The sequence below is a fragment of the Pantherophis guttatus genome, chromosome 1 (genome assembly GCF_059756535.1).
Source record: "Pantherophis guttatus breed Tessera chromosome 1, ASM5975653v1, whole genome shotgun sequence".
Classification (NCBI taxonomy): Eukaryota; Metazoa; Chordata; class Lepidosauria; order Squamata; family Colubridae; genus Pantherophis; species Pantherophis guttatus.
The window spans coordinates 143,827,641-143,843,295 of NC_142063.1; the positions used below are offsets into that span (position 1 = coordinate 143,827,641).

General features: G+C 38.5%; 1 protein-coding gene across 8 annotated transcripts in view; it reads left to right on the plus strand.

The window, feature by feature from the left end:
- The window catches only part of GALNT13 (polypeptide N-acetylgalactosaminyltransferase 13), a 233,083-nt gene extending 226,921 nt beyond the window's left edge, over nt 1-6,162 (plus strand). For all 8 annotated transcript variants that reach the window (XM_087881889.1, XM_087881887.1, XM_034425248.3 and 5 more), the window contains one exon: nt 1,060-6,162. In XM_087881889.1, coding sequence (XP_087738015.1) covers nt 1,060-1,200 — 141 coding nt within the window. In that variant the 3' untranslated portion in view covers nt 1,201-6,162. The remainder of the gene's footprint in view (nt 1-1,059) is intronic.
- The last annotated feature ends 9,493 nt before the right edge of the window (nt 6,163-15,655 follow it).

The following is a 15,655-nucleotide window of genomic DNA, read 5'->3' on the forward strand; positions in this document are numbered from 1 at the left end:
GAGGGCGACATAATTATATGAGCAGGAACTGCCATAAGAAAAGGCAAAAAACAAAATAGAGAAACCATGCTTCTTCCAACAAATGTCTAGTACAATAAACTTAAAAACAATTTCAGAAAGGGAATTCATAGCCCATGGTTTTCAAGGTTGATGGTCCAATTCGGAAAAATGATTTGGATTAGAATGCCTTTGAGATATTTTGTTTTTTATAAACTTGCATGATTACTTTTCATTGACTCCTCTAAATGTAGAAGATGAGCCAGTTGTTCTTTCATGAGAAAGCTGACCAGTGCCATAGATTAGGTGGTAGAGCGATCATTCTGTCAAAGGAATATAAGTTAAAACTTTCCTTTCGGACTTGGAGCCTAAGCAGTCCAACTTCCTCCTGTCACTATGTAATAAGTGCCGAGGAACTTTCTGTGTGATTTCCCTGATGCCTAAACATGATAGAGGAATTTGTTGACTAGTCCAACTCAGTGGTGAAATGTAAAATTTGTTACTACCAGTTCTGTGGGCGTGGTTTGGTGGGGGAGGGGTAATATGACTGAGTGGGCGTGGCCAACTTTTTAAAAAAAAACTTTTAAAACCATTTTTTCTACAACCTCTTCGGCTGAAGAAGTTGTAAACAAATGCTTTTAAAAGCCTCTGATGATCCCAGCTGACTTCCCTGATCGGCAGAGGCTTTTTTTCCTTTTAAAAACATTTTTTCTATAACCTCTTTGGCCGAAGAAGTTGTAGAAAAAATGCTTTTAAAAGCCTCTGACGATCCCAGCTGAGCCGCGCGATCATCAGAGGCTTTTTTTTTTTTACTTTTAAAAGCATTTTTTTGGCCAAAGAGGTTGTAGAAAAAATGCTTTTAAATATTAAAAAAAAGCCTCTGATGATTGTGCAGCTCAGCTGGGCATGGGGGGGAAGCAGGGATTTTTGCCACCGGTTCTTCGAACCACCCGCCTCCATCGTTACGGGATCGGGCGATCCGGTCTGAACCGGGAGCATTTCACCCCTGGTCCAATAGATGCTGACATCTTCATTTTGTTGGTTTGCTTGTTTGTTTTGCAGCGACTGACCTTGAGACATGTGAACAGCAACCAGTGTCTTGATGAGCCCTCGGAGGATGACAAAATGGTTCCTACCATGAAGGACTGCAGCGAAAGCCGATCCCAGCAGTGGCTGCTACGTAACATGACCTTGGGTGCCTAAAGCCAAGACACAGACTTCGTGTCCTTCCTCAGACCTTGGAAGGGTCTAACCTGCTCACCCTTCACACAAAAGGATGTGCTTCTTCTCTTGTGGTCCGTGAAGAGAAAGTGTTTGGGATGCTTGATTCAAAGCCCACATGCCAGAAAACTACTTTTTTTAAAAAAATTGCTTAAAAGCATGGTTGCACTTTTTTTTTCTCTCTCTCTCTCTCTGATTTTTTTTTTTTTTAAACAAGTCAGCTGAACACATGGACGCTCTATCCACACTGGCATATACAGTATTACAAAGACATCGCAGTTTTGAGAAAAGCAGACTCCGGAAAAGGGTTACAAAGCAAAAATTGCAAGAGGGTGGGGAAGTTGGCTTGCTGTGGGTTCTGTCCTGTAATGTTGCTTGAAAGTGACAATGTTAAATGCCTTATGAAGCTCACTTGCATTGTGAAAGATGGTGAAACATTTGTTTTCCTCAATTGATGTACTTGTACCAGTCCTTCATGGTGACAGAGGAAGAATCCATTGTTAATCTGCTGCCAACCCATTACCTATGAATAGCCCAGCTGAAAAGATTTCTCAGCAGTAAATTTCTGTATATATTGGATGTTTTTCATGTATAGTGTCGGGGTGGGGTGGGGGGCATTTCTGTTCCTGAAACCTCTGTTAAAATCCACAGAACTGGATGAAGGATATTGCTGGTACGTGGAATGTGAAATCGAATTCATAGCCAAGGGAAGCATAAGGAAATGGGATTGATGATACCCACCGATGCCCTTTGCAAATTATAAATCATTACAAGCATTGTAACACATTTGGAAAGCTTCCATAATCTCACATTAATAATTAATATAAAAGGCAGCAAGAGCTGTTTTTATCCAAATTACATGAGATGCTGGTAGAAGAACAGGTTTATGAGTTAGACACAAGCTGATTTCAAGTTGAGTTTGGTTGCAATAGCTATTCCTTTTTGTCCTATTAAATGCATTTGATTTCTAAAGATTCTTGGTCCCTAGGCATAAATAAAAGCTCTGTATAATACCGATAGGTCTAATCTGAAAATGTCAACAATGCAATGCAACCCCTTAATAATTATTATGATATTATTACAAAGACGTATAAATCTTCCAAACATAGCAAGTTGAACTTTTAGCATATGACAGCTCCAAGTTCAGGACTAATTAAAAACATGTCTAATAAACTTGTCTGGTTTGTATATGGAGGACATGGAATAAGATATAACTATCTCTATAAACAGTATTTTATTTTTTTAAAGGGAGAGTTTTTTGTCACATATCTCTATGCCAGGTTGCAAGTAGGAACAAATTTTATCCAACATTGAAATCTGTATAGTTCTAGTGAGCATTACTGGGTCAGAAAGTACATAAAATTTACTCATTTTTATCTGGATTTAATTTATTGCAGTTTGTTATATCAGACCCATGGCTGCTATATCAGCCCATGGCTGTGCCAAAATTTCTGTGAATTCTGCTATATTGGGCAGTATGGACAGATCAGTTCCACCACTGCAATACTGAGAGATTGAACTGACCACTTTCACGTTTCATTCTGGCATCTTGAGAAAATGAGATGGTTCTTCCTGCAGATGACATCTCACTACGTGAGACTGTCTTTACATTATTATCACCCATCTGTTAGTTTTGAAGATGCTCATATGTCTGCTTTTCCTATCCCAGAAGCCTTCTCCACAAGTACCATATAAGTATGCTAGGAAAATGTCCGCATTTCAACAGGATCAGAAGCAAAAGAACATAAAAATATCAGCCTGGAATCCAAACCGGAGAGCCAGAGGGGCTGAGGCAGACAGCATTCCCTGAAAAAGAGGGAGATGGTCTGATCAGCAGAGGTGGGCAAACGGAAGATGTGTTCAAGAATACAGGTAGTCTTTGACCAGATTTCCGGATATAAATCATTACAGTCGTAAATTGAGTTGTTCGTGTGATTCGACCCAATTTAATGACTTTTGGGGTAGGGGTTAAACAAATCACTGCAGTTTCATAAGGGAATCTGTAGTCATTAAATGATTGCCATGGTCGTAAATATGAACCCATTCTTCCAAATGGGTGGTTTTTGCCGTCACTGAGGAGGGAGGAGACAATGGCAACATTTTACAACATCTGGAATTGCCATAAAACACTTGCTATCGTATTTAAAAAAGATCATGAAGTGATTGGTCCTAATTTGAGTAACTGCCTGTAATCTGATGTTGCCTGCATCCTTGACAAGTAATACAGCCCTTTAACTAAAGGGCACAGATTCAATTTGAAGTGTTATTGCTTATCCAGAACATTCTAGGTTGATCTTGGACAGGCTGGCTATGGTTCCTATATTGCCTTTTTAGGGGAATACTGAGAAGCAGCAAGGTTTAGGTTATCCTGAAGGTTACCTTTTTAATACTCATCAGCCAAATTGACTGATAATATGGCAGCAGGCTTTGTTCTAGAGAAGAAAGTATTTCTCCCCCATAGGTTTTATCCCACAGTTTGAGTAACAGCAAGCCTCTTTTGCATCCTACAGCCATTCTAGCAGCCATGACCCTTGGAAGATCACTTATCATTCAGGGGTCATACTGTTCCAGATCCATCAAGTAAAGGGTTTTGTTCAAGCTCCTGTTAAGTGCAAGCTTAAATACATGGGGTCTGACTTATTTTTGAATAAGAACATAAAAAAGAACTTAATCTAGTGTAAGGAATCATGAGCATAAAAGTCCTATATATATAAAACTATAAATACAAATTCTTTCTGAAGAAACGTGGCTTGTGCTAAACAGTGAGGAATGTTACTGCAAAGTTAGCTGAAGCTAATTATTTTTAATCATTTAAGAAGAAGGTCCAATATAAGCAACACTTTTGCTTAAGTTATTAATAGGATGACATTAAAAAGTAATAAAAGCATTTGTTTGCAAAGGACAGAAATCTTCAAAAGGTTGGGTAGGAAGGGGGTCTTTGAAAGTTCGTAAGCAAAGTTCAAGAAAGGGGCAGTGGAACCATCAGGCGATCACTTCTCCGATTCCCACAATTTCAAGAAGGCTTACTAGGAATTTTAGGGGCTGAATCCCAACACAGTTCAATCCTGTGCCAGGATTTTGGCTTAGGGGAAGCAGTGGCAGGCAAAATGGCTACAAGCAGAATCAAGACCATAGTTTCTACTTCCACTAACCCTATTGCTAATTCCAATGAAATGTCTCCATGGAGCACCTCATGGACTGCCACATCAAATATCTACTTCTCCCATCTTTTTAGTGAGCAATAGGACACGGGGGATATGCCCCAGCAGCGTTATCATTATATTCCTAAATTGTTAAGGCTAAAATCCAAGTTCTGATAAATAGTTTTAGAGGATTGTACATTAGCTTGTGGTGTCCTCTCTCTGTGTTCTGTAGATCAATAAAATGTGTGCTGTTCCTCATTTGAATGGCATTGATTACTCACTTTTTAAAGTCACTTTATGATATCAGCAGTTGAGTTCAATTTAAACATTGGTTTGTTTGTTTGTTTTTGAAAATTTAAGTCAAGTTGGCTTTTCTCTCCCTGTGTGTAGATTAGAAACAATGTCCTAGTTTCATAGAAATGTGCCGAGGGACAATATAATAAATATAAAAAATGATTGAGGTATAAATACCTAAAAACAAGAACAGTATTTAAGAAAAGGTAAAACTTAAGGAACTTCTTGAAGAGGGAAAGATAGGTATATAAAGTTTGAGCCAATGGAAATAAGTTCATTCTGTCTTCAGAGGCTGCTTCTGGACTGTTGAATCCAAGAGCAGCACTTTTATCTAACAACAGACAAGCAAAATAGCCTTTTAAAAGGTGATTAGTACTGTACTGATAATTGATATAGTCCAGGTTTTTTACTTGAAATTAATGAGATCATATCTGATCATATAAATTTTACTTGCATCTCATTTGTAGATGCTAAATATAGTCTCAAATGAGGCATATATTAGCGAGGGTGCTTAAGTGTAAAGCTATGAGTTAGGCTGAAATGGTTGAGGAAAGAAATTTGAAATAAATTTTATAATATTACTGTCTTCGAAGTCCTACTGCACCATTATAAAGTGGATAAACAAAACACAATTTCAATAGGAAATCAGGTTTGCAATTAACTATTGTAATAGGGACATCTTGAGAATTTAAACTGTGTATCCCACAAACCATTATACACATGTGCGCATACGGACACCCACCCAGCTGTGTTTTCCATGTATGGATAAATTAAAAAGTATGCTGCTATTACTGTATGAATGCATCTGGTAAGACTCAACCGCATTAAAATGCTACTAAATATATGGCTATTGTCTCATCTCAAAATGCTGACTGCGCATCAGCCAAAATGTCTTGGATTATGTGAATGATTAGCGTGAAAGTATTTTCAAACACTGAATGATATTTCTGAAACCCCACTTTTATTTTTTGTTTTCCAAGTAGACTAAAGTTGCCGTTTGTCTCTAAATGTTCAGGATAGCTGGGCCACTGATGTTCCAAACCCCTCCAGGCTTTGCATACATGTTAACAAAACCAAATTTGGCCAAAGTATGCATGCCAAAAGGTTTCTAGCCAGTCCCACCTTGTGATCGGTATGCTTCTGCGATGTGCAAAATTACAAAATTTATCACATCCCTGTATCTTTAAATGGAAATATCAGAAGCAAGACACCCAAAAGGCATAATATGCAAAAAGGGCCCCTTTTAAAATGGCCACTGTGAGGTTTTTTTTTTTTTTTTTTAATATACTTGATCATCTAATTTAGAGGGAGTATCCATTGGAAGAATTGCTCTTAAAATTTCCTACACTGCGTGCTTGGGACACAGTACACATTACAATTCTTAAAAGAGTGGGCTGGGGTTCAAGAATTACCAATTTCAAATGTAATCGTTATTAAATGTTAACTCTGCTGTAAATTTTCAATATTTATACATTTTGTAGAAATAAAATATGCCAGTTTAGTTTTATTCTACCGGTGTTGTCGTTCTTAAGGGCATGACATTAAGTTTTGCTCCCTGTCTCAGATCATACCTTATGAATTTTATATTAGTGTTTCCCCAGTATGCTGGCTAGAAATTTCTGGGAGCTATAGTCTACACCTCTTAAAATTGCTTAAGTTAAGAAGCAATTTTAGGTATGTAAATTGACTGTTAATGGGCAAAAAGATCCTAGTTGCATAATCTAGCATTATGTGTATATTCTTTGTGTGTTTGCTTATGTGTGTATGCAGACAATGTGCATAAATACATTGAGTCCTGCTGCCAAATGTTTTCAGAGCAACAAATGTGAAATCTTTTTTAAAGAGATTAAATATTATTCAGATACTCTATAAATCAAGATTATTTGCAGAGGCAATGATCACTGCATTGCAATGACAAAAGCTTATACTTGCTTAACAAAATTCTTTTTTCTTCCTCACTTTAGAGGTGTGTTTCAGCAGGTTCTGACCAGTTCTGGAGAACCGGTAGCGGAAATTTTGAGTAGTTCGGAGAACCAGTAAATACCACCTCTGACTGGCCCCTCCCCCATCTATTCTCTGCCTCCCGAGTCCCAGCTGATCGGGAGGAAATGGGGATTTTACAGTAACCTTCCCCTGGATTGGGGCAGGAATGGAGATTTTACAGTATCCTTCCCCTGCCACGCCCACCAAGCCATGCCCACAGAACCAGTAGTTTAAAAAAAATTTGAAACCCATCACTGCCTCATTATATATTAGATAGACCTTCTTGCATCCTACTGCTAGTGGACATAAAAAATAAAATATCAGGTTTATAATTCCATGATTCTGAAGTTACAATCATGATGTTTTACTAAAGTGGTATTTAAATTATCATCGATTTATAGACCATCTAGGTCTAGGACAACTGTCCTGTGAGTGTTTCTTTTTCTTTTTTCCCGGTTAAACAGTTCCCTCTGTTCTGATAATCTACCTGCTTTTCTCTGAACCAATGTAGTTTCTCTGAATGTATCTTATTGTCTGGTGTCCAAAACTGGTTATTCTACTCAAGATGGCCATTTATTTATTTATTTATTTATTTATTTATTTATTTATTTATCAATCAATCAAAATTTATATGCCGCCCTTCTCCCGTAGGACTCGGGGTGGCTTACACAATAAAAGAACATAATAAAATACTAAAACCAAAAACCAAGTTAAAATCCCCACAATTTAAAATTATACAGCCGATCAGGGGATTTGCCGAAAGAACCATGTCTTCAGGTCAGCGTGGAAAGTGCAGAGGTCGGGAGCTGTCCGGAGCTCGGTGGGTAACCCATTCCAGAGGGTCGGTGCGGCCACAGAGAACGCCCTCGACCTGGGGGCCGCCAACCGACATTGGCCGACGGCACCCGGAGGAGGGCAGTTCTATGTGAACGCACTGGGCGGTGAGAGGCCGGTAGGAGGTGGTCCTGCAAGTACCCTGGGCCCATGCCATGAAGGACTTTATAGGTAAAACCAGCACCTTGAAGCAGATCCGAAAGGCCACCAGTAGCCTTTGATCAACACAGAAGAGAGAGATATGAAATATCTTCCAAGTGTAATAATCCAAACCAAGTATTCCACATCCAATCCCCAAGCATTTGATTTTTGTTCTCTAAACTAAAAAGAACCTGGTCCCAATTAGATTCCTTTATTATTTTCAACCAATTTATCTAATTTACCCAAAAACTCTTGAACTGTCTTCTTAAGCATTATCTATCTCACCTAATTTTGTTATCATATGAAAGTCTGATAAGCACTCCATTCTATTATTCATCCAAAGCAATCATAACAGTGAAAAGGTGAAGGACTGATTTTGTTGCCTTCCGCTCAACATTTCTTTCCAATGGGATGAAGAACCCTGAATAAACACTCATTCCGTGTGATTTTTCTAAGGCAGGTGGGCATCCACTTATCCTCCAGCCTTCAGTGAACCCTCTTGATTAATGAATGCAGCTGAATATTTTTACCAAGTGTGTTTTTGAAACCAAGGTATGCATACAACATTTCCATAAAATGCTGAAGTTAATTTATTTTTTTAGATCAGATATGTTTAGCTTAATGTGATTCTTAACAAATCCATAGTGATTTGTCCTAAAATTATGGCATAGTTTTCAAGAGGCTTATGGATCCATCCTGGACTTTCCTTTTCCTTTTCTTCCCTTCCCTTCCCTTCCCTTCCCCTCCCATCTCCCCTCCTCTCTCTTCTCTCCTTTCTCCTTTCTTTCCGATAAGGACATTTGCCACCCTCCCATTTCCTGGTATTTATGTGTTAAATTGTGGGAGCAATCTGGTTAAGATTATCTCAAAAACGGCTACTCGGCCCAAGTAGTAAGAGACCCAGTCTGCAGACTAGCATTCAAGAGACTTTGATGTGCCATTGATGTCTTGCTTCCTTGGTCTTGTGAGCTACTGTATGTGGGGCTTGACCTTTTCATTCCCAAGGATTTTTCAATGATACTATATTCAGTAAAAGTTTGGCTCTGAGCTCCTTACATTCTGAGGATGCCCTTATGGATGGCTGTACCACCCACAGTCAATCTCATTATTTCTAAGCTTCTACTTTTCTATTAGCCTTTTACAGTTCTGAGATATTAGTATGTGCTCTTCTTGGGGGCCCATGTTCTCTTTCCACCTCTGACTTGTTATTTTATGTCTTCGCTAAGTTTACTCATTGTTTCGGTATAGCTACGTTGGCTTCTTATGCTCTTTGCCATTTCCCCCCTCATTAGAATTGTTTACACTGGTGCTTTTAATAGTTCTTTAAAGAACTCCCACCCACATTCTGATTCTTTTAAGCATAGTGTACCTTTCAGCTCCAAGGTTCTAATTTTGGGACTCATCCATCATGTCCCTATTATGCACATTCGTTTTCCAGTGCTATGAGCGCAAGCTCATCTCATTTGTTTTTCATAACTTTAAGCACTAAATATTGAGCCTGTTCCCCCCCCCCCATTCCTTCACTGAGTGTTTGCACTGCAACCATTTCCACTCTACAATAGAAGTCTTCATCTACAGTAGAAATCATTACGTTCTTCATTTCAGGTTTTCCTTTCCAACCCCCAGAAGCTTCACTTTAAATCTCTTACCAAGCTTCACCCACGCAGAGATTTTCCAGCCCTTGTAAGGTAAAACCTGTCTTGCTCCAGCTCTTTAGCATCCTGGCAATCCAGGCCATGCTCTCAAACAAAAAGCAAATTTCGCCAGGAAACACAATTTGCACAGGTAGGTGGTATTTTCTAGTGTCGAGTATACCAGCTGAGCTCCTTAATTATTGGTGATACGACTCTGTGTTTTTACAGCATCTTCTTCACATGACTAAGCAGCAAAGGAAGATTGATTCCCTCAAAACATACAGTTTCCTTGGTCTTTCTCATCTCTTCCTCCTCTTGAATTCCTGTGGCAAACTCTTTCCTCCCCATATGGTATCTGTTTGCTTACTCAAATTATCTGTAAAGTGGAAGGTGCCACTATTTTTTAGGCTTTTAATTGAATAATCCTTGTATGGGTATGTGCATAAATATGAGCTGTCCAAAATATTGTGGTAAGACATATCACCATCATCATCTTCATTGGAAGGAACCTTGGAGGTCTTCTAGTTCAGCCTCCTGCTCAAGCAGGAGACCCTATGCCATTTCAGATAAATGGATGTCCAGTCTCTTCTTAAAAGCCTCCAGTTTGTTAGCTGACCCCTATACGTCTCGGTGGGAGAGGGATCTGACGAAGAAACTCCACCTGTTAGGTTTTTCGGGGGATGCCATGGGAGACTATGGCCTTAAAGATGCCCAATGTAGGGTAGTCCAACGGCTTGTGGACATAGATTTACAATATCTGAGAGCTAGAGCCAATAAAACCTGCTCCCCTCTGGTCTTCAGCCAACTTAATAATTTTGGACTGAGGATGGCCTCATATTTCTATACTCTAACCATCCCTAAGTATAGAAGAGTCTTCTCCCTTGCTCGTTTTAACGTCTTGCCTTCAGCATTGCTGGACGGTCGATTCAAGAGGCTTCCGAGGGGCGAGCGGCTATGTCCCTGTGGTAGAGCGGAGGTTGAGACTGTGGAGCATGTCCTTTTACACTGCCCCATGTACAACGTAGCCAGGACTAATTTGATGTCTCTCTTAGAGACAGATTTCTGTGGGCCCAATGATAGTGATTTGGCCTTGTATTGTCTAGGGGATGGCTCCTCATACACTACCTCTCAGGTCTCAAAATTTTTTCTAAGAGCCGTAACCATTAGAGGAGAGCGCTGTGGTCCCTCTCAGCCGGGGCTTCCGGTGGCCGGCTGTTCGTGATGTTCTTTTCCCTATGTTTTTCTGTAGCTATGCTTGCATTTTGGTCTGTGACCGTAAATAAATAAATTACAAGCCTCCAGTGATGGGGCACCCACAACTTCTGAAGGCAAGCCGTTCCCACTGGTTGATTATTCTCACTGTCAAGAAATTTTTCCTTATTTCTAGGTTGCTTCTCTCCTTGGTTAGTTTCCATCCATTGTTTTTGTCCTGCTTTCAGGTGCTTTGGAAAATAGGTTGACTTCCTCTTCTTTCTGGCAGCCTCTCAAATATTGGAACACTGCTATCATATCACTACTAGTCCTTCTTTTCACTAGACCAGAAAAACCTTCATATGTTTTAGTCACCAGGCCCTTAATCATCTTAGTTGCTCTTCCCTTCATTCTTTCCAAAGTTTCAACATCTTTTTTATATCATGGTGACCAAAACTCGATGCAGTATTCCAAGAGTGGTCTTAGAGAGGCGTATAGCTTTGTTTATTTATTTATCAAGAGCCTGATTTTATAAAGTGGAACAGTTTTAAAAATCATTGTAATGGTTATTTATTATATTCTTCATCTACAAATTTGAAACAATACTCTCTGGTTACATAAACATAGGAAATTGGTCACATTTCCATACTTGAAATCAATAGCTACTCAAATAGTTTAATAGCTAGCATGTTTCTGTGGGGGGGGGGGACTTTTTAAATATTCTACTCTAAATTATTTCTGCTATGTTAAATAGAAAGAAAAAGAGATGACCGGTGAAATAAAACATTAACACATAAAACAGTATGTAAATTTAATATATCTTCATTGTCAGGCAAAGAATGAATCTGCTGCCACATTTACCAACAAAAGAATATGTACTGCAATATATAGTTCTAATTTCCAATGACTTTATTCTGTAATGTAATATGACTTCAATAAGCAAAGATGTATTACAAATGTACCTGATCAATATGGTTTTGTGCCTGAGCTCTGCACATGGAAAGGGACTTATCCAAACTATAGTTAAAGGTTTTAATATTCTTCATTCAAAGCCATCAAATAATCAAATCTAATATCAATGTTTATCATTTTAGAATGTTGTGTTTCTTATGTTTTTGAACTACAGTATTACCATCACAGACAAGAAGAAATATCAAGAAAATCATTGTGATATAGAATGGTTTGGGAAGAATGCAGTGAAGTAAACATTATGTAATCCGGCTTCTCTAAATCTTAAAAAGGGTACATGCATTGTTTTCAAGAGTTGCATATATTTGAGGCTATCTACAGAAAATGTACAGTATGTCACATGTCCAAAGCCCATAGGAAGTACAGGTTACTCATGCCCAGACCTCTTCAGATTTGGAAATAGTTATGATATATATTCTCTCTCTCTCCCTCCCTCCCTCCCTCCCTCCTTCCTTCTCTCTTGTGTGTGTTGAGGTGGAGGGTATTAGATGTTTGTGAAACTCAACAGAATTTTCTATTTGTTGATCAGAAATACTTTACATCACACTAGAATCCTTTAAGATCAAATTCAGAATTATTAAAAACAGATAAACTTCTGAGCATGTCTAAGGATTATTATACACACATAAGAAAATTTTTGTCTTTGCTTCTTTAAAAAAAATCACAACCCATGTCCTTGTCACAATGGTAAATCTTTTGAAGGAGGTGGTAATTTCTTAAGCAGATATCTGTCTTGGCATTTGATTTTGAAGGGATAAGTGACTTTTCCATCCTAGTCCCATTAATTTCCTGTTTTCTAATTGCATAATTGCCAACTGTGCTTAAGAAATCTATTTGCTATCAAATTATTTAAACAAGATTTTCAGTCTTGATTCTTTAGCTATTCAGAAGGAGAATCCTTTGATTGTAGCTCAATCGTTTTAGTTTTGAAAAACACAAATTATTTATTATGCATGATAAAAAGATGTTAACTTCTAGATTTATTTGTGATGAGCTGAAGTTTTATACTTGGTACTTTTTACATGAATGAGATTGAAAGGTGATGTTGAATCATGACACTGACAATTAGCATGCTTGAAAAAGAAGCAATTTAGCTAGAGAGATCCTGTTCATTATAGCATGAATATAATTTGGGATGACTAAGAAAATAATATAGTGAATGAATGAAGGTTTTTTTTTTCTGTGTGATACTGAAAATGCATTTAATGTCATTCCTGGTTTTAAACCATCAGAATACCAATTGGATTTAATCTTAATGAACACAAAGTGATGTTTTGCTTTTCAACTTTTATGAATTTACAACTAAGGTTAGGATTATTCCCACAATAAAATTAGAAAAGTTTTATTCTCTCCCTCTGCTCACAACCATCACCCATGCTATAAGGGTAATAAGACTAATAATAAATAGATTTAGTTCACTCCTTCTGTTCACACTTCTCATGTGTACAGCCAGTGCATTTTGTATCAAAAAAGCTGTTACACTCCAGCGATTTAAAAGAAAACACCATGAATTTCCATCTGTGGGTATGATCCATCTTTAGAAACATTCTGTGTATCGAAGTGTCAACTGGCATTAGCATTAGGAATATTGTGTGGTCCAAAAACAAAAGACAAAAGACAAAAGACAGTGAGAAATACCCAACTGTTCCTAATCAACCATCACAACTATTTTTGTAATATTTAAAATATTTTTGTTTAAAAGGGATGGACAATCCCTGTCAACAGTGATATGTAACAAATAGTGACTTGGTGACTGAATATTTGGCCCTTTATACATTTCAGTTTTTCTACTATGTTTCTCCCATCTCACTCTGGGACCAACCAGAGGTGGTATTTGCCAGTTCTCCGAACTACTCAAAATTTCCGCTATCGGTTCTCCAGAACCTGTCAGAACCTGCTGAATAGCACCCCTGAGTTACATGATTGTGAAGGAACTCGATGGTCAGAATTTCAAATCTAGGTTGAAAGTATTACACGAAGGTACATCAGAACTTTGAACAGTTGCTAAGTACTGATTGTAAGTTGAGGACTACATCTACACAGTTGGCAATTTTATCACCCTGTCCCAACTACAGGTATCTACTACAGGTAGTCCTTGACTTACGACCGCAATTGAGTCCAACATTTCTGTTGTTAAGTGAGACATTTGTTAAGTGAATTTTGCCCCATTTTACGATCTTCCTTGCCTCCATTGTTAAGTGAATCACTGCAGTTGATAAGTTAGTAACCCGGGTGTTAAGTGTTAAGGTTTCCCCATTGACTTTACTTGTCGGAAGGTCGCAAGAGCAGATCACATAATCTTGGGATACAGCAACGGTCATAAATATGAACCAGTTGCCAAGCATCTGAATTTTGATCACATGATCATGGGGATGCTGCAAAGGTGATAACTCTGAACAACGGTCATAAGTCACTTTTTTCAATGCCGTTGTAACTTTGAACGGTCACTAAGCAAACTATTGTAAATTGAGGACTACCTGAATGTAGAAAAGTGTTTTTATAGGAGATAAGGAGACAGCAAATCCTAGGAGCACCAGTTTATGCTCTAGATATTCCTGTCCAAACCTACTTCCCACTAAATATGTTAGAATGGATTGAATGTTGTTTGAAGTCAGTGGATCTGTGGAGTATGAGAGGGTGGGGAGACAACTAATACTTATCCTCAAAATGTTTGCAAGAATTGCTTAGCTGATTCAGCCTGTCCTCAGATACCAGCACTGGCTTTATTTCTGAAACCAATTGCCCTTTTTGAAAAAGGAAAAAAACATTCCTTTATCCACAAATATGCTTAGCTTCAGGGCAGGAGAAGCCACCTCCATTCAGAATGGGATTTTAATTGAATCGAGAACATTCTTGCTCAGAATAGTTCTTCTTTTTAATATATATCAAATCCAGATTGGTAGATGTTTGTTCATTCGTCTTGATTTCTTTTCTCTTTTTTCGCACAAATTTATCAGTATTATAAAGGCAGTTATTAAGCGTAAAGTGATGATGGGAAAGAAAAAATGTATGTGTGCAGATGGGTGGGCGGGATGGAGAAAGAAAGAGAGAGCGGGCTTCACAAGTGATATAAAGCAAATGGCCATTTAAGGGAAACTTGCCAGAAAATTATAATATCCAAAGTCTAAAATCATTTAGCTTTACCTCCGGGGTATTTTTTTTCATCAGAAATAGGTCAGGAAAAGTATCAAAGGTATGTAGCTATAAATCAGTAGGGTTTTTCAATGTTTTAAAAATCTTACCAGCACAATATCTTTCTTCATGCATGGATTCAAGGACACTCCTGCCTGTCAGTCGGCTGCAAGCTACCTCTGAGGACTCTGGAATTTGAAAAGCCTTCTTCTGGGTTTCTGTCTTTTTCAAGGGCACAATGGGATGGCCGATAATCACAAAGGTTGGAGAGAGGATTTGGCATGAATGTCTATGGAGATTCTCAATCATCCAGGTCATGGTTGTCCCAAAGGTGCTTTTTCCAAAAGGCACCTGGACTTCCTGGGTTTTTTGCTTTGAAAATGTTTTGCCTCTCATTCAAGTTCAGAACTGAAGAAGCTTCTTGGATGAGAAGTGAAACGTTTTCAAGGGGAAAACCAGGATAGTCCAGTTGTCTTTTGAAAAGCACCTTTGGGATGATTCTGCATGAACTTTTCAAAAATCATGGCTTGCTGACTAGAAGAGCTGATTGCCTTATGACTCTGTGCTTGATGCAGTACTGCAGGCTACTTCTACTGATTGCTGGATGCCTGCAATTTGGCAGTTCGAATCTCACCAGGCTCAAGGTTGACTCAGCCTTCCATCCTTCCGAGGTGGGTAAAATGAAGACCCAGATTGTTGGGGGACAATATGCTGATTCTGTAAACCACTTAGAGTGGGCTGTAAAGCACTGTGAAGTGGTATATAAGTCTAAATGCTATTGCTATTGCTTTGCTATTACTCTCTCCAAGGAAAGACTTCATGCAGTCTTGACTTTCTTAAGTTGACTATGCAATCTCTTCTGAGAGAGCTAAGGGTGAAAGTTATCACCACACCAACGACCTGTGAGATTCTTTGAATAAACTATTCTCAATGTCACCCCGTGAACTTCAGGATCAAATGGAGAAATGAACCTGAGTTTCTTTGATCAGAGTCATCATATAGAGCGGATCAGCAGTGGCATTCAAATTTTTTTATTACCGATCCAGTTCTGTGGGCGTGGCTTGGTGGGCATGGCCAAGGGGTGTGAGCCTGCTGAACTCCCCTGGGAGCAAAAAT